The following is a 27160-nucleotide window of genomic DNA, read 5'->3' on the forward strand; positions in this document are numbered from 1 at the left end:
GGGCCATCAAACAGACTCACAAGGTCTATTTCTCTGGCATTGACCAGTTGTAGAAGTTTGGATCACGTCTTATGTTCACATATTATGGCATTCCTGGATGCTCTAAATCTCTATAGTGTCCAAAATGATTTCCAAAAACAATGATCATGTGAAACCCAGCTCACTCTGTTCATCCACAAGAATCAGAAAGCAGTAGATATAGGTTCCCAGGTATATGCTGTGTTCCTTGACTTCTGGAAGGCATTTGATACAATTTTGTACTGCTGCCTAGTGAAAAAAATAGGAGAATATGGTATCTGAGACCAACTATGTGATTGGAGTGAAAAGTTTCTAGCAAAAGAAACACTGAATATCATTTTGAATCAAGAGAAGTCATCAGACATAAAAGTAACTTGAAGCATGTCACAGGGGAGTGATGGGACCACTGTTTTTCACAATATTTATAAATGACCTGGCAGATAACTCTAGAAATTCCATGAGGCTTTTTGCGGATGATGCTGCTGTATATAGGAAAGTCATGATGCTAGAAAATTGAAGTAAAATACAGGAAAAACTGCAGAGGATTGATGCACAAGGAGTGGCAATTGACTTTCAACATAAACGAATGTAACATATTGCAAATACATAAATAGAAAGACCCTTTATTGCATGATAACACAATTGCAGAACAATCACTGGACTCAGTTACCTCCATAAAATATCTAGGAGTATGCGTATGAAGCAGTTTGAAGTGGAACAACCTCACAAAATTAACCATGAGTAAGGCAGATGCCAGACTGAGATTCATTGGAAAAATCCTCAGTAAAAGTAGTCCCTAAAAAAGTAAGTAGCTTACAAAACCCTTATTTGACCAATATTTGAATATTGCTCTTCAGTATGAGATATGTAACAGATAGGGCTGATATAGGAAATAGAGAAGATCCAAAGAAGAGCAGCATCCTTTGTTACAGGTTCATTTGGTAAGCACAAAAGTGTCACAGAAATTATAAATGAATTTCAGTGGCAAATGCTGCAAGAGAGGTGTTCTACATCACTGTGTGGTTTATTGTCAAAAGTTCCAAATGTGTACATTCCTAGAAGACCCAACAAATGTATTGCTTATGCCTCTGGATATCTTGCAAAAAGATCATGAAGATAAAAATCAGAGAAATTCAAACTCATGTGGAGGCTTACCAGCAATTGTTATCCCTGTAAATTATTTGCTACTGGAACAGGAATGAGGGGAAAGTGATGATGGTACACAACACACCCTCTGTGACACACTGCAAAGTGGATTGATAAGAACAAATGTAAATTTAGAAAAGGGGATTTAATAATAGAGGTAATTGTGGTGATTGTTAAGTTTCCTTTCAACTGTGTTACCCAGGATATATCATGATATTCATCTTCAGTTCTTTTAAAATGCCATTTTCTTCAAATACTTACACAAAAAAGAAATACCAAGTTCTGAAAATGAGTATGTTTCTGTCAATCCAATACCACATGGCAGGAAAATAATTTGTGTATCATTATTTGAATAAATATTAATTACAATAAAATTAATGTAATGTGAGAATCCATTAAGATGCATTTTTGTAACAGTTAGCTAATGGTAAATAAAATTGTAGCCATTTAAAATAATTTTTTCAGGCACTTATTTTCTGCCTGGAAGCACAGTTTGACTCTGTGATAGTGGACCGTCCTGTTGTACTGCAGTCTTTATACCAACTTCATAATACACTTAGTGACAGAAGAATCTTAACATGGGAATTTTTCTTAAATCGATTTGATGCTTTATTTTTGGAAGCACAGATCAATCTTGAGAAATCAGGAGACATTTCTTATCTTCGAGGTACGTTTTTCAATCATATTGCTATCTTACAAATGAGTTTAAGGTAGCTCTTTAAAAAAGTCTTTTTGAAGTAAAAGTGTCAGAATGGGAGAGCATTCTGATAAGCTTCCCATACACGGGCCCCAGGTTAAGTAATACTAGGTGTTCCTACAATAAAACACATTTATGTGTAGAAATGTTTTTTAATTACCACCTTCATTACCCATCAACTATTTGCTTATGCTACATTAATGTTGACAAGTGAATGAGTGAAACTGTCCACTCACAATATAGTGAAAGTACAATATAGTGAAAGTGCTCATTAGTTGATAAACACATAAACAAGAACCTGAACACAATAGCTCAGCATACAATCTTTCATTAACATCACCATATTGTGTTTATATTAATTTTTTATAAACAAATTTGACAGAAACATTTATGTTCTGAACCATAAAAAAAAATTTTATTCACATGATGCTTACAGTTAGATGAGTCTCATATATTCTCTTTCATTAACACTATTGTATTATGTTTACATTAATTTTTATATACATTGTTATACAAACATTTATGTTCTGAGCCATAATAGAAAATTCTATCTGCATGATGCTTACAGTTACACCAGTCCCACATATTCTCTTTGATGAAAGTTCAAACACATTGCTGTCCAATAGATAACACCAATAAATATCTAAAAAAGTAGTGTAGCTGAGAAACAATGTAAGAGTTGTTTGGATACTGTGTTCTATATTACAACAGTGAATAAATATTGAATGGTGAATATCAGCTATATGAAACCACAATTACCACATTATATGATAGTCAGATCTTAACGTTGCCTGTTAAATGTTTTCTGGTTACATTACTCATTGGACAGATTCATCATACATTATAACAACCTTTGCTGCATTGTGACTTTGATTTTTATCATCCATTCACTACATAAACTCTTTCATTACAAACCACATAGAAGTGCTTATTTGTTCCAATAATCTCTGTATCATTATCTTTGCAGGTGATCACTAACTGTGCGTATTACCAGCTCATGAGTAGTGTAGAAAGGTGGTGAGAAAGTTGATTCTGACCATGCAACAACCTAATGTTTAGCATGGAACCTGATTTTAAGACGATGTGGAAGTAACATCCTCAGGGTCCTTCATGGTGGCATGTCGGAATAAAATCTTCTCAGTTTTCCATCCATGTCAATTTCAATAAAATTCTCAAGCTTTTGATGGCTATCAATGCCATTGTCATCAGGAGTAAAACTACTGACTACGGGAACTGGCACTATTTTCCACAATTAAGACTGCTGGCACCAATCAGACAGGGCCAAATTGATGTGTGGATGGATGGTGAGTTGTGCAGCTCATAGCAGCTCATACCGAGTGATGACAGGTAGCGCGAGGGAACAGCACCACATCTGAAACTGCTGATCCTGCCTCCCTACAAGCGTTAAGCATCCATTGTTGATTCCTTTCAACATCCAAAGCCCACCCCATGCCCTACTCAGTGTGTACCCCTGGTCTCTGTTAAAATTGTCGAAGTTCATTCTGATCTCAAGTGCCTCTTTTATAATGGAATCTTAGTATGTTGACGCATCAGCCAAGACTCTTGTGTTCTCAAACTGTATTTTGTATCTGTTCTCCAGACAATGTTCAGCTATGAGCTGCACAACTCGCCTTTCAAGAACACTTGATTTTGGCCCTCTCTGATTGGTGCAAGCAGCCATAACCATGGCTATATAAGCAGGAAATCCTGACAGCACTGGCAGTCAGTAGTTTTACTCCTGATAATGATGGCTGAGATAGTCACCAACAGCTTGAGAATTTTATTAAAATTGGCATGGCTTGAAAACCAAAAAGATTTTGTTCATGTGGAAGTAGCATTTGGAACTGCAGTTGCAACAGCAGTAAATGTTGCAACATTTAGCCAGCTGCCAGCCAACAGCAACAACAGTAACAACATCATAAACTGTTGCAGTAGCACTTAGCCAGCCAATAGCATCAGATATTACAACGGCTGCAACAAAAAGAATACAGATAGCTTGTAGGAGTCATATCACCTCCCACTTGCCCTCTTTTTTTTCTTTTCTTCTTTTTTTTCCTCAAAATGGAAAAATTAGGAAACTGACTTACATTATTTTGTTTTTCATTTTGAGGCAAATTCTACAAAATGAAGTAGAAATAATGGTCATGTTCAGGAATTAAAGTTTTTTTAATGGGGATTTTGATTAATATGCTCACAGAACACACATAGTATCATCTAGATTCAAGTTTAGTTAGTGTATCAAGCAGCAGAAGCAAATTTAAGCAGCATGGGCTGCACATCTTGAGGGCTTAGCACACATTTTCCATATAAGTAGTGCGGTACATCTTGCAGGCAAAAGGTAAAATACCATATTCTTGCCCTAGATGGGCCAATCAAGCCCAACTGACCACTGTGTTATCATCTGCCAGTAGTGTCATTGGATGCAGTATGGAGGAGCATGTGTTCAAGCACACCAGTCTCCTGGTCATTGGTAGATTTCTAGATCTTGAAAGAACTATTAATCAGTTGAGCAGCTCCTCAGTTGGCCTCATGAGGCTGAGTGCACCTTGTACCAGTCCTTCCACCAAGGAAATATCCTTGCAGTATTGAGAATCGAACTCGGGTCCTTGACATGGCACTCACTTGCCCTGTTCACTCAGCTACAGAGGCAGAAGAGGTACATATTGTACCAAATCATTAATCCTTGACGTTATCATACTTCTAGCTCTGAATGGGAAAGTGAATGCGAAACATGAATCATCTGACTGAACATTAAATGAAGTTCTAGGAATACTGGAGGCTCATAAAAAACAACTTCATTCTGATCTCTGTTTGTTGGTTACATTACTGTTAAGTACCTTGCTAGAATGTGATATCATATTCATAAATCAACTTATGACTGTAGTCTATATCATTCTCTGTTTTACCAAGCATCTGGTGATCTGGTAGTTGAGTGATGCAGGATGTAGTAATTAGATCAGTAGTTAGCAATTCTTTCTCCTCTAAAGTGGTAGATATGCACAAAAAACTGCTTGGTTCAATGCTTTCCTCTCATCATCTGTGTAAAATGTTTGTAATTTTTTTAAACACATTATGTTTATATAGTTGGCAATAGAGGTGAACTTGGTACTCAGATGGAGACTATTTGGAAGTCGGTTCCAAAAAGCTGTGTTCAAACCTTGTTTATTGTAATGTGTAAAATCTTTCTTGACAGAATATCGTGGAATTAACAACTAGTAAAGTGCAGGTTCAATCAGTTTTTGTTACGTGACAATATTTCCATACTATCTGTGGCTTTATTTTTACTAAAACCATTTTACCACTTTATTTCTATTAAGTTTGGTGGTGAAGATAAATTTTGAAATAAAAACCCTACAACTAAAGGAATTTGTTTCTAATATCATCATTTTTCATTTCTTGTTTAACCATGTTATCCATATCTGCATCTGTTAGCTGTTTCCTATATTTCTTCTTTAGCTGCAAGTAATGTACTGAATATGTTTCCTTTGTCTTATTTTCAATGTTAATTGCAGCCACCAGTTTGTATAGCATATATAACTGTAAAAACTGTTTTCTTCTACACAGATTTAAGAAATACAGATTTAAACAGTGAAGCATTTATGCGAAAGTTGCACCGTGCTCATGAAGCTCTTTCACTACAATGTGATGGCAGTACTATGAGTACAATGAAAACGCTGAGTGCCAGCTTTGGTGCAAAGTGGCCTTATAAACGTACAATGTCTGCACCTGCATCAATTGTTTCAAGAACAGACATTAAGCAAGGTAAATTCATGATGTAAAACAGTTCAGTCAAGTTGTGAATAAGGTTTCTCTATTGGGATAAAACACACATTTTTGTGATACAGCTACTTTTGCTACAATAGGAGTCATATTTAAAATATATAGAAGAAAATCTGTATCAGACTCAACAATAACAAAGCAAAGTAAATGAAATCAAAACTTGCTCTAAGTTTTTAAAAATCAAAAAATTGCCAGAATTCAATATGGTAATCAAGCAGGGAGTAATTAACAGAAAATTTGAATAGAAGTAGATGAAGAATAAAGGAAGTCACCTGATTTGTTATTATATTGGAGACATTTTACTCTGTATAGTCAGTTCTGTATATTACTTTGTGTTAACTTAATAATGAATGATTAGATTTCCTCTTGTAATTTTGTATTAATTGTATGTTGAAATCATTCACAGGGAATAGACATATACTCCCACCTTCACAAGTATGGTGTACCTATTACTGTATCAGAAGTATTTATCTCATATCCTGCTCATAATCAGAAATTGATTTTCTTAGCTTTGTCATAGGGAGAAGAATTTTCACCAAAGAAATATTAGTTTTTCTGCTTTCATTTTTTTATCAGCATTGTTGCTGTGAGAATAGCATCAAATTGAAAAACAACACATTTAGAATTTTTTCTTTTTAACTTTTACAAAAAGTGACAATTGTTTAACACAATGAAACATTTTTCATTACAGTGTTTTTAAATATGCATGTATTTCTGATTTATCTACACAGCATTAAGAAATTCTATGAGCAAGAAATGGTGAGTTTAGAACTGTGTTGTTTGTTTTATTAATGACAGGTTTTAATTATTGTTCGGCAGTACTGTTGATGTTTTAGTTTACTATATAAAGTGAATTTGAAGGGATCTGAGAGTACATTCTTGTAAACACTTCCAATGTCATAAAATTTCAACCATAATCCTGCACAATGGACACATTGCATGCTGGATATATAGTTTGTCTATAGTTTCAGGTGGTTAGTACTAAGCATTGACATTCTTAGTGGTAGAATGGAGTTTAAACTGTGAGTCATTTCTCCATCCAAGTCTATACTTGTTTGCCATTCAATTAATATGGTTCTTATATCAGAAATGTAATTCTGATGTTGAACTCAAATAAGGTATTGATAATGCCATCAGTATTCTCTGGAACATGTTCAATTTGTTTACATCTGGTCAAGAAGGGTATGTTTTGTGAGTGACTACTACTCAATAGTGTCAAACTATCATCTCCCCTTTCACCAGCACTCACTAATCCCTACACCCATCTGTACTGTCAACTTCCACTGCCCACAGATGTGATGATGACTTGTTGTGTCTCCATATTAACATCAATCTGCATGCTATAACTATAGGAGGTTTAAAAAATAATAAACTGTAGTCATTTCTGAGACGAAAGCCCTATCTCTCCAGTCTTCTATGGTTATCTTTTATGAAACTGTGGTAAATCATACAAGTGCCTATTGTGATGAAATGCATACTAACTATCTACTGACTAATCTTATCACATTGTCATGCAGGGTCAAATGATGATTTCTCATCATCATAATGTGACTACATCATAAAGTTTCCAAATGGCAGAAGTGATTGTAATTCATTGGTCATTTAATTTATTTCTCATTGAAATCATGTGATCTTATGTAGACAAGATCACATATTTCATATGTAGTGATATACTCCTCCCCATTCACAAAATGTCTCTTGTTGTTAGTGCTGCATATAATAAATGTTGTCTATTGTTCCTAGGAAACTTATAACATATTCTCTGATTAATGCACAACCAATTGTACCCTAACTGGTAATAAATAATAATGCATACTCATATTGTGATTTAAAATATATAAAAAGAAGAAGAAGGATTTGAGCTTTACATCATATTGATGGTGAGGTCAGCGGCAGCAGTTAGAAAATGTGGTTTCCCACTAACAAATATTTTAATCTGTGCTGATCTGCAGGTGATAGGCAAAATAATATGAACACCTGTACTTACTTGGAAATAGTTTATTAATAAGGGGTTGGACCCCCATTTGCATGTAATATGGCTGCAATTCTTCTCGGAATACTGGCATATAATGATTGTACAGTCTCCAGTGGAATGTTATGTCACTCTTTGATCAGAATCTGTGCTAACTCTTGTAGTGATGAGGGAGACAAAAATCTGCTCCAGAGTCTACACTCCAATACCGCCCACAGGGCTTGGATAATGTCCAAGTCTGAGGACTGTGCTGGCCAGGGGAGACTATGCAGTTCAGTTGCATGCTCCTCATACCACAATTGTATTTTCCTGGCTGTGTGAATGAGTGCATTATCATCCTGAAATATGCCATCATTATTGAGGAACAACATTTGAATCATGGGGTGCACCTGATCACCTAAAATATTCACATAACCGTTGGCTGTAACACTGACTTTGAGAGTAATGATGGGACCAGCAGAATACCATGATGTGGCTGCCCACATCATCACACTTCCACCTCCATGCTCAACCGTCAGAATCAAGGAGTCAGGATTGTACACATTTTTGGCATTTTTTAGATGTAAACCCATCCTGATGCTGGAAATAACGAAACTGTTGATTCATCGGACCATATGACGTGTTTTCAATGATCAGCCGTCCAGGATTTATGCTCCTGTCAACATGTTTTACACTTCTTTGTGTTGGCTGTCATCACTAATAATTCTGATATAGCAACTCATTCATGAATATTTGCTTTATGGAGTTCATGGCAGACAGTGTCAATAGATACAGGGTCTCAAAGATGGCTATTGAGCTCTGCAATCACTTTAGCCATAATAGTTTTGTATCATTTTGACACAATTCATGTTAGCGTATGACAATCTCTGTCATCTAGGTTTGATTTGCACCCACTACTACATTTACATGATGATGTATTTCCATGTTTTGTGTAGGCTGTCATGACTGTTGAAACAGTTGCTCTTGGAATATTTAATAAGTTGGCTGTCTCAGTTACTGATCGGGCCCACACAATTTGCCATTTTTGGAACTCTGTTAGGTCTTTCATTGCACATCAACCACAGCCTCTGAATGCAAATACAAATAGCGTACTACTTGTAAACAACCTTCTCTGATGCCTAGTCCATACTGAACTTGCACAGTTCAGCATGACATGTGCCTTACCCGCAATGTTGACTGTGAAACACAACAATCCCCTCTATTCACATTATTTTGCCTATCACCTGTACTTGTACACATAGCAAAGTTGTACTAATTTTATCAAATCATTTACATGCCCAGGTACATCATGTATGTGTCTATTTATGTGGCACAACTAGAACATGTACTGTAGAAAAAGTAATCTTGCATTTCCGTGCTGTTACTTGTTGAAGTAAAATAACTCATCCGAATATCATAGGTTCAGGTTAAAAAGGTTAAATGTTGTTCTAGCTTGCTAGTGAATGTTGTCAATTATCTATGTGCTCATTTCACTACCATGCAATTTACAACTGTTCATAATACAGTAATAATAGCACAGGTATTTTTAAGAAGTCTTATACTATATATATAAGAATTTATCTGGTACCACAACTGTAATGCAGTGACTAATGGAATTGTGATGTGCCTAAAAACATGGTGATGTGCCGGGGTAAGATGACACAAGATAAAATGGGTTTTATGTTTCAACAGAAACATGTGGAAATATGATGTATTATTGACTCCTCAGGTTTTCTTTCATGTGCTTGAGATCTCTGCAAGGGCACTACAATTTAACAATTAATCTGATCTGGATCTTTTTGCACAGTCATATGAAATAATCATGTTCATGAATATGAGTATTCTGAAGTCATATTTTTTATATGTCATTATTAATGCTGTATATACAAGTCTGGCCAGTATGCATGTGACTGTGTGCTTCATTGTAAATTCTCCACAGAGCTTTTTTGTGTAAAAAAGTCATGTGCCTTTGGTGCTTGTAAATTTATTGCATGTTATTCATAGTGAATGTGAGTCAGTCTCATATTAATCTAAACAGTAGTTTCCTATACTGCTTAACATTACTTAAACAAATTTATGTACATTAAAAAATAATGTAAATATGTTAATACATCATCTTTTTACGAAAGAAAGGGCATGGTGAAGGTGGTGCTAACTGATAATGAAATAAATTTCCCATATGTTGTTAATTTGTCTTTGTTCACTAGTTGCATGAATTACTTAACAGGTTGATGCCCTTTTTTATCATGTTTATAAATGTAAGTCTGATGAAAATAATTTTGTTAATTAGAGAAGGAGAAGGTGTACAACCGCCAGTATTCAGCACCCATCCTCAAGCGCAAGAGTTCCCGATTTGGACTTGGTCAGTTGCTAGAGTCATTTCCCCCCAGTACAAGAATGGCAGGTAGTGTAGCTGTAGTGTGATGAGATTTAAAGTGTCATGCATATCATGGTAATTACAGAATTTTGCCTGTATGTTTGTTCCATCTTTCTCTTGAACTTTTTGTCCTTATGCCTTCTTCAGCCTTCTGTCTTTCAATCACTATCTCCTATACTACCATTATTCAATCACACAACTTCTTTCTCTCATGCTCAACTTCTCTCTCTCTCTCTCTCTCTCTCTCTCTCTCTCCCTTTTCCTTTCCCCTTCTCATCACACATCCAACCTTGTAAATATATATGTATAGATATATACAGGGTTATTACAAATGACTGAAGCGATTTCACAGCTCTACAATAACTTTATTATTTGAGATATTTTCACAATGCTTTGCACACACATACAAAAACTCAAAAAGTTTTTTTTAGGCATTCACAAATGTTCGATATGTGCCCCTTTAGTGATTCGGCAGACATCAAGCCGATAATCAAGTTCCTCCCATACTCAGCGCAGCATGTCCCCATCAATGAGTTCGAAAGCATCGTTGATGAGAGCTCGCAGTTCTGGCACGTTTCTTGGTAGAGGAGGTTTAAACACTGAATCTTTCACATAACCCCACAGAAAGAAATCGCATGGGGTTAAGTCAGGAGAGCGTGGAGGTCATGACATGAATTGCTGATCATGATCTCCACCATGACCGATCCATCGGTTTTCCAATCTCCTGTTTCAGAAATGCCGAACATCATGATGGAAGTGCGGTGGAGCACCATCCTGTTGAAAGATAAAGTCAGCGCTGTCGGTCTCCAGTTGTGGCATGAGCCAATTTTCCAGCATGTCCAGATACACGTGTCCTGTAACATTTTTTTCGCAGAAGAAAAAGGGGCCGTAAACTTTAAACCATGAGATTGCACAAAACACGTTAACTTTTGGTGAATTGCGAATTTGCTGCACGAATGCGTGAGGATTCTCTACCACCCAGATTCGCACATTGTGTCTGTTCACTTCACCATTAAGAAAAAATGTTGCTTCATCACTGAAAACAAGTTCTGCACTGAACGCATCCTCTTCCATGAGCTGTTGCAACCGCACCGAAAATTCAAAGCATTAGACTTTGTCATCGGGTGTCAGGGCTTGTAGCAATTGTAAACGGTAAGGCTTCTGCTTTAGCCTTTTCCGTAAGATTTTCCAAACCGTCGACTGTGGTACATTAAGCTCCCTGCTTACTTTATTCATCGACTTCCACGGGCTACGCGTGAAACTTGCCCACACGCGTTCAACCGCTTCTTCGCTCACTGCAGGCCGACCCATTGATTTCCCCTTACAGAGGCATCCAGAAGCTTTAAACAGCGCATACCATCGACAAATGGAGTTAGCAGTTGGTGGATCTTTGTTGAACTTCGTCCTGAAGTGTCATTGCACTGTTATGACTGACTGATGTGAGTGCATTTCAAGCACGACATACGCTTTCTCGGCTCCTGTCACCATTTTGTCTCACTGCGCTCTCGAGCGCTCTGGCGGCAGAAACCTGAAGTGTGGCTTCAGCCGAACAAAACTTTATGAGTTTTTCTACGTATCTGTAGTGTGTCGTGACCATATGTCAATGAATGGAGCTACAGTGAATTTATGAAATCGCTTCAATCATTTGTAATAGCCCTGTATATATATATATATCTGTGTTATCTCTCTCTGTGTGTATATATATATATAGGGAAACATTCCACGTGGGAAAAATATATCTAAAAATAAAGATGCTGTTACTTACCAAACGAAAGCGTTGGTATGTTGATAGGAGACAATAAAAAATACACAAACACACACACAAATTTCAAGCTTTCGCAACCCAAGGTTGCTTCATCAGGAAAGAGGGAAGGAGAGGGAAAGACAAAAGGATGTGGGTTTTAAGGGAGAGGGTAAGGAGTCATTCCAATCCCGGGAGCGGAAAGACTTACCTTGGGGGGGAAAAGGGACAGGTATACACTCACACACACACACACACACACACATCCATCCGCACATATGCAGACACAAGCAGACATTGTAAAGGCCAATGTCTGCTTGTGTCTGTATATGTGCGGATGGATGTGTGTGTGTGTGTGTGTGTGTGTGTGTGTGTGTGTGTGTGTGTGTGTGTGTGTGTGTGTGTGTGTGTGTGTGTGTGTTTGTGTGTTTTTTATTGTCTCCTATCAACATACCAACGCTTTTGTTTGGTGTGTGTGTCTCTTTGTGTGTGTGTGTGTGTGTGTGTGTGTGTGTGTGTGTGTTTCAGTTGCTGGAAAGTCACACTTGTGAAATTTTTTACGTGCTTCATTTTCTTCTGTTGTCTCTATTTGTGAATACATTATTAAATTATTTAAACCTATGTGCGTTACAATTTAAGCTGTACACACCAGTAATTGAATACACAAACACAAACCTGTAATTCTCCAGACAGTAAAAAAAAACATCAAATAAATCTGGCAAACTGGTCATAAGGAACCTCTAAACAAATAAGATTCTATGTCATTTGTTAACTCTATAAATTTTCTGAAACATAACAGATATTTCAAAACTACATGTAAAAATGAAGTAGTAAAATGTGATTTTGCAAAAGCTTTTGATTTGTATCACTGGTTCTTGTTACAACTGCATTTGGAGGCATGGACCAAGAAAATAAAACTAACACTAACTTTTCCAAGGTGGAACTCCTTCTTCCAGCAAAAGAACAGAAATATTTAGAAGAATTTTCAGGACATTAGAAGGAAAAATCGCCCAGTAGCCTGTATCAAGGGATATTAGCAATGAAATTCTGATATCATACAAACGGGAAAATCTTGAACCACTGCAAGAGGTTGGGAAAGAATGAAATAAATTATGTATAAGGGAAGGTGAGTCTGAAAATAGGAGGACAGATGAAGGAAAAATGAACAACAATAAAAAGGGGAAGGAAAAGCTATTAAAGGCAGAAAATACAAGAAAAGCTATAAAGTACTCAAAATGAAGAAAATGCAACATAAATAAATGCAAAAATGATGGCAGAAATTGAGATAGGAAATGTAAGAAGTGAGAAGGGGGTAGATCATGGCAGGATGGTTGTAGTGTGGTGAGACTCGATGGGTTATTCAAAACCAAAAATCTTTGTAACAGTACCCAACTATTAGTGCATGAGGTATTATAGCTAAAATAAAGGATCCAAATGGTCTGAGATGTAAAGCAGGCAATGAAGTCTTCGTGTTGTGTTGCATGGTGTCTTCTCTTGCAGGATACTTACCAAATAAGGTGGTTGGCATGCTGTACTCAAATTCAGAAAGTTGATGGTGCAGATCTCTGTCTTTTATGTATACTCTGTAATGCCAGTATAGAATCCCTGTCTGTGTTTGTCCTGAATGACAATATAATAGCTGTTATGTAGAAAAAAAATTGAACAGTGGTTGAAAAACACAAGGAATGTGCCATAGGTGAATCTCTCAATGGTCAAGAAGATATTATAAGTGCCAAATGTGGGCATAGGATAAGCCACCCATGAGGATGGTCACAGTATTATGCTTCATGCTATATGCAAAGCAGATTGAAGAGTGGCATTAAGTTTCAACAGGATGTTGTAGAGATGGATTTGTTGATGAGAAGGTGTTAGAGGTATGATGCCTCTCAGATTTGTGGATAGGGTGGTCATTATTTCAAGCCATGACTACAGAAGTCATAGGTCCAGTGGAAAAGATAATCAATACATTTTAGGCTAGGGTAGTATTGTGTAGTGAGAAGAATAATCCTTTGTTATTTTGAGATGATTCAATAATTCTGAGGATGAGTGGTTGAGTGAAACAATGAAATGATTGGCTTTGTTCTGTGTAGTGATGAGGCATCCAAACAGACAAATTTGTTGCAAACACTCAGGTTGTTAGAGGCATTTTTACAGATGGAAGAGGTATCGTATCTTACACTGGAACTAACATTGTTTGTTACTGGATTTGACATGCTTTTCATGAAATTAATTAAGATGTTTTAGAAATATTAATATCTCTGCTACACTATAAGGTCAGAAGAAAAAGATTTTATGAATATTTAGAAATTAGACAAAGGACTGTAATACTGCAGACTTCAGGACATTGTGGTATGAGAGGTACGTGAAAGGTTCTTTTAATGTAGCAATATCCTTTTTTCCGTTGCTGTTGCTCATATCTGTTAGTATGTCTGTCCTCAGATACAAAGTAGTTATTCAGGAGGATAAAACTGAATGCTCTGCGGAACAAACAGGTCTTAGATCTGTTTTAAAGCGTATATTTGCTCAGCAAGCATTTGGGAAGAATTCAACAGTATTCAGATAAAAAATGCCAGTAAATCTGAAGAAAGCAGTATTCGATCAATGCATTCTTCCTGTGATGATGTATGGCTGCAAGACATGGACACTGAACTCATTTACAAAAGGGAAACTTAGGACAGCACAGAGAGCCATGGAGAGATCAATGTTGTGCTATACAAGAAAGGATAGGAAAAGGGCAGATGACATCCAGTCTGTGATGAAGGTTAACGGCATCTTAGAGACAGTAGGTTCCTTGAAATGGCAGTGGGCTGGCCACGTTGCAAGAAGAAAAGACAACAGATGGATAAAGCTAGTACTGGAGTGGAGTCCGAGAGAGCACCGGAGGCCTAGAGGAAGACCACCAGACAGGTGGGACAAAGACATCAAGAAGATCGCTGGTAACACCTGACAGAGAACTGCCCAAGACCGTCCCACTTGGAGAAGACTGCTGAAAGCCTACCTGAATCCATGATTCGAAGAGGCCACATCATTTAATGATTGAATTGGCTGATGGTGATGATGATGATGATGATGATGATGATGATGATGATGATGATTTGGTCAGGAAATAATCACCTGTAAGCAGACCATGTGCATTTATGTAATGGACATATTTTTGCAGAATTTGTAAGTACTGTAATATCCCCAGAACATTTGACTCACCTCAACAAATAAATGTACCTAATTTTATGCAGTATTGTGCTGTCATGGGACATATTAACTAACTTCTGCAACAGACTTGTATGTGAATTTTTAAACTCATTTGAGCCCAATGAAATCTATTTTACATATCATTTTCTGCAAACTACTAATAATGGCAATTTTGACCTTTCTTCCATCTTATTTTTACCATATCTCTGTCACATGGTTCAATTTTTTGTAACTGTTATATTAATACATAATATCCTGCTGCAGAGTACACCCAGAAGCACAGCACACCTTGTTTCTTGCTTTTCTCCTATGGCCACATGGTTTCTTACTCACAACATTCATTCCACAGAACTTAGCAGGTGTTAAGTATTTGTTCCTATCACTCATATTGCCCCATACATACTCTTATCACTCCAGATATCATCTGCGTTCTGTTTACCCATTCTTTCTCTTTGCCATTTCGGTTAACATTGCTATAATTACTTAATGCCTCTTTACACCTTAACTCTGTTTCTATCATTAGTCCAAATGTTTCTTATTTCTCATCTGTTGATTTCTCATTTTTTCAAAATCCTTGTTATGATCATGTGGCTTTTAATTTCCTCCTCTTTCTCTTCTTCAAATTATTATGATATTATGATATTGGATGGCATTCCTAACAATGCTGTGCTTTTCTGCCCATTTATCAGAAGGAAGAGTCTGTGAATGCTAAATTATAGTACCAGTGAATGCAACATGTAAAGGTAAATTTGTGATATGTGTATTTGATTTCAGTTCAATTACTATTTCAGGTTTTAACAGAAATTGGGCACTAATATTTTCTCAAATACCTGACAAAAACCTTCATAAAGCTTCCTTGTTTCAAAACCAGTTAGCCTGTTTTATATTTTGCAAGAACCTTTCTATATTTTGTTCTGACATGTGATTTAGCAAAAAATTATCATAAGTTGTGATATGTCTCTCAAATGGAGGGTTAGCAAATTAGCTTGAAATGCAGTTTTGCATTTTTAACTCATAGTGAATGGATGTTTGGGCTATAATGCTCCATAGACTTATGTGACACCTATGATGTTACTAAATCACCTTGGGGACACCATAGCTACACAGTTTGACTGTTACTTGCAGTTATCTGAGTTGCAACTCATGCAGTACTTGATGGAATACTAAGAAAACTGTAAACTGCAGTCCAACCCAGATGTACAATTAGAGTCATATTTAACTGCCAAAAAGAGGAATGAAGAATGTAAAAGTACTGATATCTGTAGAGACCTTTTCTTTATCAAAGTAACAGAAACAATATATAATTGCTGATAAATGGAAATGGAAATTCAACCAAAATGTGTATGAATATACTATTGCAGGTGTTGTACATGTTATCGCTTCTATTAATGGATGGAGGACGTTGTTTTGATGTCATGTGTTTATTGAAAGGCTAGGGTTATAAATCAATTGGATCCAAATATTAGCAACTCTTTGTAGCTGACTAAAGCAGTTAGAACTTCCAAATAAAAGGATATCAGGGAAGTAAAGATTTTGTTATAATAGATGTAAGTTACTGGACAATCACCTTGAGACCTTCCTCAGAATCAGTTATATGAAAACAGACATGTTGCTTGTTAATTATGAAATATTATAAACAGGAAAGATAGAGTTAACTGTGGTAAGGAAACACTGCAAACCTTGCAGAACTAGCACTCCTGAAAGAAAGGATATTGCGGAGACATGGCTTAGCCACAGCCTGCGGGATGTATCTAGAATGAGGTTTTTACTCTGCAGCAGAGTGTGCACAAATATGAAACTTCCTGGCAGATTAAAACTGTTTGCTGGACTGAGACTCGAACTCAAGACCTTTGCCTTTCCCGGGCAAGTGCTCTACCATCTGAGCTACCCAAGCACGACTCACAACCCGTCCTCACAGCTAGAGATAGTTCCACTCAAAAACTTGGCAGTTGACAATTGTGCCAATATGAGTATAGTTGCAAATAATAAAAATGTAAATATTTACACTTGAATAAATGGAAAACATTTGTCTAAAATTATGTATCCAACCTACATTTGTCTTCTCATCAGCTGAAATAGGGGACATGTCCCCATTTAAATGTACTACTGGACTCTTACTGCAAACAATATTCACTGCATTAAGTGTGACATTTGACATATGCATGCTACACATGCCATAAATATGTTGGGTGTCTGTCTGAAGAAGTACAAATCAACAGCACTTATAAATAGATAGGTGAATAGCATTTCCTCCAATCCCTGCAACCAAGAAGAGCAATGCCATAATCAGTGGGTTGGTTTTCTATCAGCAACACTCTTTGTCATACAATGCAGAGTTTTCATCTGCTGTAAATATGTAACTCCTCAATGTAGCCTCTCAACTTCAATGCAAAGGCTGGCATTGGATCTTTAATCCCCTTCTAATTCTCTCATGATAATCCTTCAAGTAAACTGCCTGAGCAGTTCCAGACACTGTGCAGTTGTAATCATACATGGATCAAATACAGGTTCTGTTAAACGGGAGGATAATGGTTCAATTTGCTCCATATGTCTTGTGGTAAGCACCTTTTAAGTACTGTATGTAATGGCCATCAGCATTGTCTACAAGTTGCCCAGCTTTCCAGAAGTTGGTATTGTATTCATAACATTAAAAATACATGTTTTGTGTTGCAAACACAAGGACTTACCTTCAACACAAGGACTCATCTTCAAGAGAGGAAACATGTTGTTACGTGTTCAAGCAATATCCCATGTGTGGCTGCCCCCATCAGGCACATCCCCAAGTGGTGTATAGGGGAATGTCCTCCAGATATCGAGAGTACCAGGGAAATAAAATACCTGGGACAGACCACAATCTGCAGGTACGAGGGCCAATGGCTTGGAAGAAAGGCAGAGGAGACCCCAATTATCAACTGCTGCCTTGCAGTCAGTACAGGGATCTACGAAGGCTAAGGATGTTCCTCTGAAAATGAAACCATCAACCCTACAAGCTGTAAGAGGCAACACCTCAAATGATTGGGCAAAAGATGAACAATCTTTCCCTGTAAAAATAAATTGTTGCGAATGCTAACAAAGGAATGAGCCGGACAGATATTTTGATGATGACCCCAGCAAACAAAAAAAGGATGAGAGATATGTACATAGGAACAGGGAATATGTGGAGCCTATACCAAGCTGGAGATCTACAGCAGCTGCTAATGCAAATAAACAACTATGGTATAAAACTATTGGCTCTCCTGGAAATTAGATTGAAGGGAAGTGACATAATGGACTCAGGAAATTTCACAGTCTTCTATAGTGGCGGAAATACGAATGTCCTTGGTACAGGTTTTGTGGTCGCTCAAGGACTGAAACATGCTGTAATGCACTTCAAACCAGTCAATGAATGGATGTCCATATTAAGATTAAGAGGAAAATTTTTCAACATAACAATTATAAATGTACATGCACCCACAGAGGAGGCAGATGAACAACAGAAGGATGAGTTTTATAGCAAAGTAGAGCAGTTGTATGAACAGGCTCCTAAACATGATGTTAAGATCTTAATAGGAGACTTGAATGCAAAAATAGGAAAAGAATAGGCTTATCAGCCAACTGTAGGAAAACATAGCCTCCACGAAATTTCAAATGACAATGGAATTAGGATTGTAGATTTTGCTATAAGTAAAAAAAATGACTGTCAGCAGTATATGGTTCCCACGCAAAAGAAACATTGATGTCACCAGATGGACAAACTAGAAATCAGATACACCATATATTGATTGACAGGATGGATGTTAGGAGCCAACACGGAGCTGACTGCAATTCAGACCATCATCTAGTGAGAATTAAGTACAGGCAAAGGATCTTACTACTGAGTAAACAAAAAGGCCACAAACAGAAAATTTTTGACATTAAGAAACTAAAGTCAGAAGAAATACAGAGAGTATATCAGGCAAAAATAGAAGAGGGGATTAAGAACAATACCGACACATCAAATGAACATATGGAAATAATGTGGGAACAATGTGACTATAATCCTTGAGGCAGCTGGGGCGGTTTCGGGACATGTACGGGCTCAAAGGAAGGCAGATTGGTTTGATGAGGAATGTATGTGAAGAATTGAGGAGCATAACATAGCACAAATGAAATTATTTCAGAGATGATCTAGAGCAAATCTGAATGAATATAATGAGAAGCACCTTGTAGCTAAGAGGATTTGCAGAAAGAAGAAAAGAGCACTAGAAAAGAAAAACTTGGAAGAAATTGAACAGCTAGGAGAAAAGAAGCAAGTACGTGAAATGTACCAAAAGATTAATGAAGGAAAGGCTGTTTTTTAAGTCAGAACAAATATACCCTAGTGTCTCCAGTGGAATAACCATCAGGCTTAAAAAAATCTGCCTAATCTTCTGACAACCATCTGTCTGATCTTCTCACAACCAATGTTCTGGCACACATACAATAATATTTTCAGTGTTGGGAAAATGTTATAATATTAGTTTATAATGTAACAAATGCTCACTTTCATTCCAGTAAGTGATTTATTTTTATAGTTTATTGTCAGAAACATTTTGCCTTTCAAGTGTCACTTTTAGCATTACAACCAAGTGCCAGAAGTTTATTACATATTTAGTTACTGACTTTTATCCTAAAAAAGGATTGAATTTTTTAAAAATATTCACACCACTATTTTCACACACACATACACACACACGCACATGCGCGCGCGCACACACACACACACACACACACAGACTCTCTCTCTCTCTCTCTCTCTCTCTCTCTCTCTCTCTCTCTCTCACACACACACACACACACACACACACTCACACAAACACACACACATTTTTATTTCATAGAATCCAGCCGAAATCAGAACCCTCTGCAATCTTAAATACATGAAGGTTTACATTACTAAAGTTTTTATGTGTCTAAAAGTTCTTTGATGCAAAATTTATTACCAAGAATTCAAATTATTATTGCTTTGTCTAAAGTTATCTGTTATATTTCAAAATTTTAGTCCAAAAATGTCATTGCTTTACCATAAAATTGGTTGCCATGAATTCTAACTGTTATTAACGTGCATCAATGAAGCATTCTTAGAAATTATTTGGTCTAGAAATAAAGCACTTGCCTGGAAAACAAAAGGTTTTGGTATCAAACCCTGGGCAGATGGTGGATTTTTTTGCTCTGTCTTTCATCTTGCATTCACCTCTCAGTGTTGTGAAGATATGCAAGAAACATGTCATGGTTTGCATTCCATGTTAAGCTGTAGGTCCCCTTTCCTTGGTCAGATAACTGGTGTTGGTTAGGGACACTGAAGTTGCCAAAGTAATGCCCAATTAGAAGACCTCTAACATGCCATTGAACCACATGAAATTATTATTATCATGCTTTAAATATTGTAGTAATAGTGTAGGGGAATTAATTCAATTTTTGCTGTTGTTGGTCTACTTAAGACTGTAGTCGCATTACAGTCAATTTATTTTGTTATGAATTGATTTGTTTATAATGAAGGACATTGAGAAACTGCATGCTGAGACATTGTGGTCATTATTTTAAATATTTTGAAAATTTACAGATATTCTGCTCATGATTCAGACTATTGATTTCTGAGATATGAAGATTTTTTTACATACTAAGTGAGAACCCATGAGATCATGACATTCACATTGTAGAAAGAAAGTACACAAAATATTAATAAAATTCAAAACAGTTTTTGATTGATTTTTTTTAATTTTATGGCCAGTTTTGATGTATGTGATTATCATTTTAAACTATTCTTCTTAAACTAGTAAACAAAACCAATAAAAAGCTTATAGCTGAGACAGGCACTGTGAATAGAAGTAAAAACACAATAAAACTGTAATAAATACCACTTGCCACCATCATCATACTTAAAGTATACTGTTGGTGACCTTACAATATGGGTGATTTGTGTTTATCTAAGTTTTATTAATTTCTTACATCTTTTTCTATGTCTATCTTGGCTACATATTTCTTTATGTTTTGTGTACTGGTGTAGGAAGACATACACATTTGATGCTGATACCATAGACTGAAACCGGTTATTAAATAAAGAACAAATTTTGCATATGTTCAACATTAATTTTATCAATATTGAATAAATTATTTTTTCAAATACTACAAAAGTACAATAAATACACTCATTTTAAAGTTACAAGAACTTCCATTATTCTTATTCTGAATGTTCTGTGCTGCAGATTAATTTCACCCAAATGAATACACAAACTCTGAATAATAATCTGAAGTCCAAAATTTTCTTGAGAGTGCTGGAACTAATTTTATTCTGCTCAATAAAAATATTGTTGGTTCAATAAGTGAAAACTTATTACTAAATCCACATTAAAATTGCCAATTACTACTGGTTTCCAATGTGGACTCAGTGTATGATATGTTAATTGTATATGTTCTGGTATCTTATTACATACAAAATTCTTGTAGAGTTGTTGTTTTAAATAACATAATATTTTTTCCATAGTCATCTAACCCTCTTCTGAGCATACAGTTTCTGCAGTAATGTGTACACTAAACATTGTTATGGGTAGTGAACATATCAGTAACATCAATGATGTAATATTCTGGTAGGCACCGTGCGGTTAAAGGCGCTGCAGTCTGGAACCGCAAGACCGCTACGGTCGCAGGTTCGAATCCTGCCTCGGGCATGGATGTTTGTCATGTCCTTAGGTTAGTTAGGTTTAACTAGTTCTAAGTTCTAGGGGACTAATGACCTCAGCAGTTGAGTCCCATAGTGCTCAGAGCCATTTGAACCAATCTGGTAGGCAGAAAATGTAAATACAAGTTACATTTTCTCTTTGTCCAGAGTGGCTCTGAGTTTGATTATTTTGATTATCTACATCTATATCTACATAATATACTCTGCAAGCCACAGTATGATGCACAGCAGGAAGTACCCTGTACCACTACTAGTCATTTCCTTTCCTGTTCCACTCCCAAATAGAGCAAGGGAAAATCAACTATCTATGTGCCTCCGAATGAACCCTAATTTCTCGAGTCTTATCTTTGTGATCCTTACACACAATGTATGTTGGTAGCAGTAGAATTGTTCAGCAGTCACCTTCAAATGTTGGTTCTCTAAATTTTCTCAACAGTGTTTCTCAAAAAGTTCCCGAAGCATCTCCATAACACTTATGTGCTGTTCAAGCTTTCCTGTATCAAATCTAGCAGCCTACCACTGAATTGCTTCAATGTCTTCCTTCAATCTGACTTGGTATGGATCCCAAACACTGGAGCATTACTCAAGAATAACTCACACCAGTATCCTCTATGTGGTCTCCGTATCAAGCTTTCCTGTATCAAATCTAGCAACCTACCACTGAATTGCTTCAGTGTCCTCCTTCAATATGACCTGGTATGGATCCCAAACACTGGAGCATTACTCAAGAATAACTCACACCAGTATCCTATATGTGGTCTCTTATTTATTTATTTATTTACAGGTCAATCACTCTTTCCTAAAATGCTCCCACTAAACAGAAGTCGACCATTCACCTACCCTACCACAGTTCTCACATGCTCATCCCATTTCATATCACTTTGCTACATTACACCCAGATATTTAAAAACTTCACTGTAACCAAACATTGCAGGTTTGTCCTTCCTTCTCATCCACATTAACTTACATTCCTCCACATTAGATCTAGCTTCCATTAATAACACAAACTAGAAATTTTGTCTACATCGTCTTCTATCTTCCTACAGTCACTCAACTTTGACACCTTACCATACACACAACACAGTATCATCAGCAAACAACCATAGATTGCTGCCCACCTTGTCCACCGAGTCATTTATGTATATAAAGAACAGCAGGTGTCCTACCACACCTCCCTTGGGCACTCTTGATGATATCCTTGTCTCTGATGAACATTTGCTATCGAGGACAACATGCTGGATTCTATTACTTACGAAGTCTTTGAGCCACCCAAATATTTGGAATTTATTCCATATGCTTATACCTTCATTAACAGCCTACAATGGGGCACTGTGTCACTATTCTTAGTTACTAGATTCTGGCTGTCAAATGCCTTTAAATTACAATTTATTGTTAGAAACTTTTAATTTAGAACAGAGTTGGCCACACAGTGTGCCATGTTATATGTGTGCTGGTTTTGTGGGCTGAGGATCAACCTGTCGTGCTTTTGTCCAGTCCTTCTTGGAAGTACTCGGTACAGCATGACAGTTCATTTAGAACTACCATGTGACACTTTTGGATCAACACAAATCTCTTCAGTTCAGCAGAATTATGGTGTCAGTGCTATTTTCTCTTTGCTATTTGTTCATGGTATGAAGGATGTTCACCTGTCCAGTGGCTGTTTGCTTATAAAGAGACAGACTAGTAATTTATCATCACAAGCATTTAAAACTGAATAGGAATGACATAAGAGAGGGATGAGAATTTGCAATATCTATTATGCAGTTGCATACATCTACACCTACACCTACATCTACGTCTGCATATGTACTCCACAAGGCACATTATGTTGCATGGTGGAGGATACTCTGTACCAGTGTAAGCAGTTTCCTTTTCTGTTCCACTCACAAATAGAACAAGGGAAAAATTACTGTCTATATGCCTCCATATGAGCCCTAATTGCTTGTATCTTATATTTGTTGTCCTTACACAAAATCTACATAGGCAGGCAGTATAATTATTCTGCAGCCAACTTCAGATGCTGCTCCTCTAAATTTTCTCAATAGTTTTTGTTGTAAAGAATGTTGTCTTCTCTCCAGGGATTCCCATCTGAGTTCCCAAAGCATCTCTGTAATACTTGCATATTATTTGAACCTACCAGTAACAAATCTAGCAATCTGCTTCTGTGTTGCTTCAGTGTCTTCTTTTAATCCAACTGCATCCCCCCCCCCCCCTCCACCTCACACCCACCCATCGACCCACCCACCAGCCCACCCACCCACCCACCCACCCACCCACCCACCCACCCACACACACACACACACACACACACACACACACACACACACACACAGAGAGAGAGAGAGAGAGAGAGAGAGAGCTTCCAGTTCACAGTGCTACAGCCTAACTAAGTCTTATTATATGTAAAATACAGGCATAAATTTTTTTCTGAGACAGAAAAACTCATTGACTGTCACTTTTATGGTGATTGCTATTATCACTGCATTGGACAGCTTTCAGTAAAATCTATCTTGTACTTTTTGATTACTTAAGGCCTGATACCTCTTGTTTGATGTCTCTTATGTATAAGCTTTCCGATTGTTATATTGTATTTTTTCTGAAGGAAACGTATTTTGATTTATTATGCATTAAAGTAAATACTATTATTCTGTACAGTTTTTGCTGATCATGAAACGCAGTTAGGTATCCCAACAGTCTCACATAGTAAGAATTCTTGTATTTCTTCCTCAGATGCTAGTGCACAGTTTCTTTCATTGTTCAATAGTTCTAAAACTTCTGGTGCAGTGGTCACTTTTAGTGGCTCAGAGAGGTTAAATTTAGATGAAGCTATGGCTGGATTCCATTCTCCATGGTACTAATTTTTCCAGTTTCCTTTGTGGTATTCATGGAAATGTATTGACTTTTTTATTTTGTGTCAAGTGAAAAAAATCAGCTGGTTCCTTTAATAGACAGACACAATCATAACCCAAGAACTCCAGATGCAAAACTCATTTTGCGTGTATGAAGTTAGAAGCCATTATGTTTCTTATTAATAGTGTATTTTTCCATTTCTTTTTTCATATATTCTGTAAATTGCTTTTGTGTCTTGGATATTATTACCTCTCATCATATCTAGTACAATAATTTCTCTTTTCAGTTGATAAATCTGCAAATGAAAGCAGAATATTGTTTCTCTGACATCAGTAAAGCCTTTGGATGCCATATATACACAATCTTTTGAATGATCCATACATAAAACAAAAGATATCATTTTTTTAACCATAGGAATCTATTGACTTCTTATAATATAATTGGAAAGATAAAAAATCTACTCACCAGGCAGTGGTAGGAGAAAACAAATATAAAAATTAAGGAAATGTGCAAGCTTTAGGAGCCGGTTACTCCTTCCTCTGGTAGAAGGACTGATGGAAGAGGGATGAAGGAAAAGAATTGGTGAGGTCCAGGAAATGGGGAGAGTTGCAGAAATCACCAGATCCCTGCATCAGGGGAGACTTACCAGATGGGATGAGAAGGAAAGGCTGATTGTGCTGCACCAGACAACATTTGTAGGAAAATGGGGTAATAAACAAGACAGAGATTACTGAGAGATCATCACACAAGAGTTAATAACAGTGGAAAGCTAAGTGTATTATACTTGATAGATGACATGGAGGGCAGGGAAAAATAAAAAAATCAAAAAATAAAAGATATATAAAACTAAAATTGGAGTGTAGAAAGGAATAGTTACTGAAAAAAAATGCTGAGACCAAAGAAATTAATCTAAATTAGGGCCAAGTTGACAGGGAGAACCAAGGATATGTTGTAACACCACATCCTATTTGTGGAGTTCTGTGAAATGTGTTGGTGGGAGGGTGGGAGGGGGAGGGGGGAGGGATCCATATGACATGTGTGGTGAAACTGCCACTGAGGTCACAACTATCATGTTGTAGAGAATGCTCTGCAACAGGATATGGTGTGTTCCCAGTATACACTTTGTGTCTATGCTCACTTGTTCTAACTGATAACTTGGTGGTAGTCATATCAATGTAGCAGGCCAAACAGTTTTTACATAAGAACTGGCACATGGCATGTGCCATTTCACAGGTGGCCCTCCCTTTGAAAGCATATGTTTTGCCAGTTACAGGGCTGGTCTAGGGGCCGTAGGGGGATGCATGGGGCAAGTCTTACAGTGCGGATGGTCACAGAGGTAGGAGCTACAGGGTAGGGTAGGCAAATGGATGCAGATGGGGCATAGGGTCTGACTGGGATATTGTGGAGTGAGAATGGGGTGGAGGGGGGGGGGGGGGGGCAAAGCTTATTCTAGTTGCGGTGGGCAAACTGTCAAGTGGAATGGACCTCCTTTCAGGGCATGCTTTTAGCAAGTCACTGCCTCATTGAAGTTGATTAATACATTCAGGACCAGGATAGTACTGAGTGACATGAAGTGTACTCCTATGTTGTCTTTTGGAGGGCTTAGCAGTACCAAGATTGCATGTTATGGCCCAAGAAATCTGCTTTTTAACTAGGGTCATTATGTCCAGTGAAGGCTGAAAGTAGACTTGTGGTGCACTACTGTCAAGAGTCTGCATCTGAATAAATGTCTTGAATGCCAAGGCTGGGGGTTGGGAAAGTTTGACTTGAAAAGGATGGCAATTGTCAAAATGTAAGTACTGTTGTTTGGTGGTTGGTTTAATGTGAATAGAAGTGAATAGCTGACCCTTGGTGGGGATGAGGTCAACATCAAGAAAAAGAGTATGCGATTCAGAATAGGAGCCTGTGAAATTTAATGTTGGCAAAGATGTCATCTACAGTGAGTGCAGGCATTTGCCTGCAGAGTAATAGTTACCATTAGAAATTAAAATTGTAGAGCATCCAAATTTTCATATAACATTTTCTTTATTTTTACATGTTTCACTCAACCAACGCAAGCAATTTCAGAAATTACATAGCCAAGGCCCACATGTTACAGAGATCAGACTATGTATAGCACCTGTATAAATATTAAAATCAATTTTAATTCCTTTTTTCAGCTCTATGTAGTTAATATTTTTAATATAGTAGCTGTTTGCTACCTGTATTGCCAGAGACATGTTGTGTTTTTGTTTTTAATTTTTATATTACTGTAATATTCAGTCTTCAATTTCTTGGATTATTGCCCTCTTTTTCATTAGCTTATAGTTGTACATAGCGAAAGATGGACAGGGACTGTGATTAATGTGTGCAGATGAGTAAGGAACTGCCTGCTGTGTGGAAATAGCTAAAAGCAGCTGCCCTTAGCTGTAGTGAGTTTGAAGCTCATAGGTGAAATCCTATGGCACCTGTGACATTATCTAGAATCATAAATTCAGCCACATCCTCTGATGCATTTTATGTGGCTGGTTTATCTTGATATGAAGTCAAACAGAAGAAATAAGAGCACATGAAAATCTTTGGACCGAAGTCAAGATCTGGGTACTGAGTTGATGGCTGTAAATCAACAAATTTACAATAGCTATAAAGTGAGTTCTTTGCCTTTTGAGAGTGGACTCAATGTTCTTAAAAGATCCATACAAGTGCAGGTTGTTGGTAGAGCAGTCATGGGGATGTCCAGTAATATGCTAGTAAAT

At 37.0% G+C, this 27160-nt stretch overlaps 1 protein-coding gene across 1 annotated transcript in view; it reads left to right on the forward strand.

Annotated features, from left to right (window-relative positions):
* The window catches only part of LOC126248502 (protein unc-79 homolog), an 875350-nt gene that overhangs the window by 358838 nt on the left and 489352 nt on the right, over positions 1 to 27160 (forward strand). Inside the window, exons 23-25 of the mRNA XM_049949540.1 lie at positions 1630 to 1831; positions 5426 to 5623; positions 9883 to 9996. Of these exons, the coding sequence (XP_049805497.1) occupies positions 1630 to 1831; positions 5426 to 5623; positions 9883 to 9996 (514 nt within the window). The remainder of the gene's footprint in view (positions 1 to 1629; positions 1832 to 5425; positions 5624 to 9882; positions 9997 to 27160) is intronic.

Source organism: Schistocerca nitens, chromosome 3, assembly GCF_023898315.1.
Source record: "Schistocerca nitens isolate TAMUIC-IGC-003100 chromosome 3, iqSchNite1.1, whole genome shotgun sequence".
NCBI lineage: Eukaryota > Metazoa > Arthropoda > Insecta > Orthoptera > Acrididae > Schistocerca > Schistocerca nitens.